At 41.2% G+C, this 1,371-nt stretch overlaps 1 protein-coding gene across 1 annotated transcript in view; it reads right to left on the bottom strand.

Moving 5' to 3' along the window:
- The window catches only part of LOC103594829, a 26,843-nt gene extending 25,974 nt beyond the window's left edge, over positions 1 to 869 (bottom strand). Inside the window, exon 1 of the mRNA XM_008578106.1 lies at positions 420 to 869. Within this exon, the coding sequence (XP_008576328.1) occupies positions 420 to 866 (447 nt within the window). The 5' untranslated portion in view covers positions 867 to 869. The remainder of the gene's footprint in view (positions 1 to 419) is intronic.
- Between the last annotated feature and the right edge of the window lie 502 nt (positions 870 to 1,371).

Below are 1,371 nucleotides of genomic sequence, written 5' to 3'. Positions count from 1 at the left end.
TAAGGAGATCCGAACCCTTATTTTCTTTTTTTTAACTTTTTTTTTGTTTGTTCTGTGGCTGGCTCATACAGGGATCTGAAAACTTGACGTCGGTGTTATAACACTGTGCTCTGTCTGACTGAGCTAAACAGCCAGCCCCTAAACTTGCTACAGTTAGAGGTACTTTGAGTTATCTCTGGGATCCAGGAAAAGCCGAACAAAAGCTTCAGAAAGAGGAAGAATAAAAATGGCCTTGGAGAACAGCTGCCTCTCATCTTTATCTTTCTCAGGTCCACATGAAGTCACTCGTCTATCTACATCTGCTTCATTTTCCTCTAGTTTCTTGTTGCCAAGCTGATGCAGAATCTCTAGTCTGGATACTTCTAAGTAGGGTTAGGATTGTGACTTCTAATATACCAAAATTGTGGTGGAATGCATACAGGGAGAAGTCGTAATCGCTTTCTAGTGTGTTCAGTTGGTCTGAATGAGTTCATGTAGAAGTGTTCTGAGTTTAACAGCAACTTTGAAATATGTGTTAGTNTTTTCTTCAGGCGAAGTCTTGCAATGGTCCTCTGCACCAGTGAACTCACCCCATTAATCCTCTGGATGCATACAACAAAGGCCAAGGAATGATTATCTGGCATTTCCAGAGCATGAGGTTTCACTTCTAGTCGTCTGAGACGCACCATGTCGCGTTGCTGCCGCCAGGAATCATGTAGGAATGATTCCAGTCGCTTAAACCTGAGCCCTTTTCCTTTTCTTTGCTCCTTCTTTGCCAAAAGTGCCTGCTTTGCCTGGGTGGCCTTGAGGGCTTGGTAAGCTTTCCTCTTTTTCAGGAGATTTTCTGGAACCAAAGGGATCTTTTTTCTTTGCTCGGGCTCGGCCATCTTCCTAGTGCTGCCGCTCAAGGCTCCACCTTTCAATTACAATAATAGGATTTCCCACTCTTAACAGTCACAATTGAGGCCAAGTTTCTAATACATAAAACTTGGGGGACACAATTCAAATTCCAGTGAGTTTTGGCGGTACATAATTCAATTCACTACAAAATGCAAAATATGAAGGTTTATGGGAATAAGTAAGACCTGAGGACTTGTTTTGTAATGTTTGGAAGGTGTGTATATATAAAAAGATTGCAACTTGCCTTCACCTAAAAGTGTTTTATTAAAACTGCAATAGGAATATTGTACAGAATAAAATTATCCATATGGCATCATTGAGATTCCCATGCACTGAGAACAGATAGCTTTCAGTAAAACTCTTAAATTCAAGTTCAAGATACATTGCTGCCTATAGAGTTGTCTTTATAAAAGGATGCTTTAGTTTGTTTGCCTCTGTGTGCATTCTTACTTTTGAGGAAGAACCTGGTAGATTCCCCCCCCCCCCCCCACC

The sequence above is a fragment of the Galeopterus variegatus genome, unplaced genomic scaffold (assembly GCF_000696425.1).
Source record: "Galeopterus variegatus unplaced genomic scaffold, G_variegatus-3.0.2 Scaffold1630, whole genome shotgun sequence".
NCBI lineage: Eukaryota > Metazoa > Chordata > Mammalia > Dermoptera > Cynocephalidae > Galeopterus > Galeopterus variegatus.
Note: the sequence above shows the minus strand (reverse complement) of the source record. Positions and strands in the feature narration are given on the sequence as shown.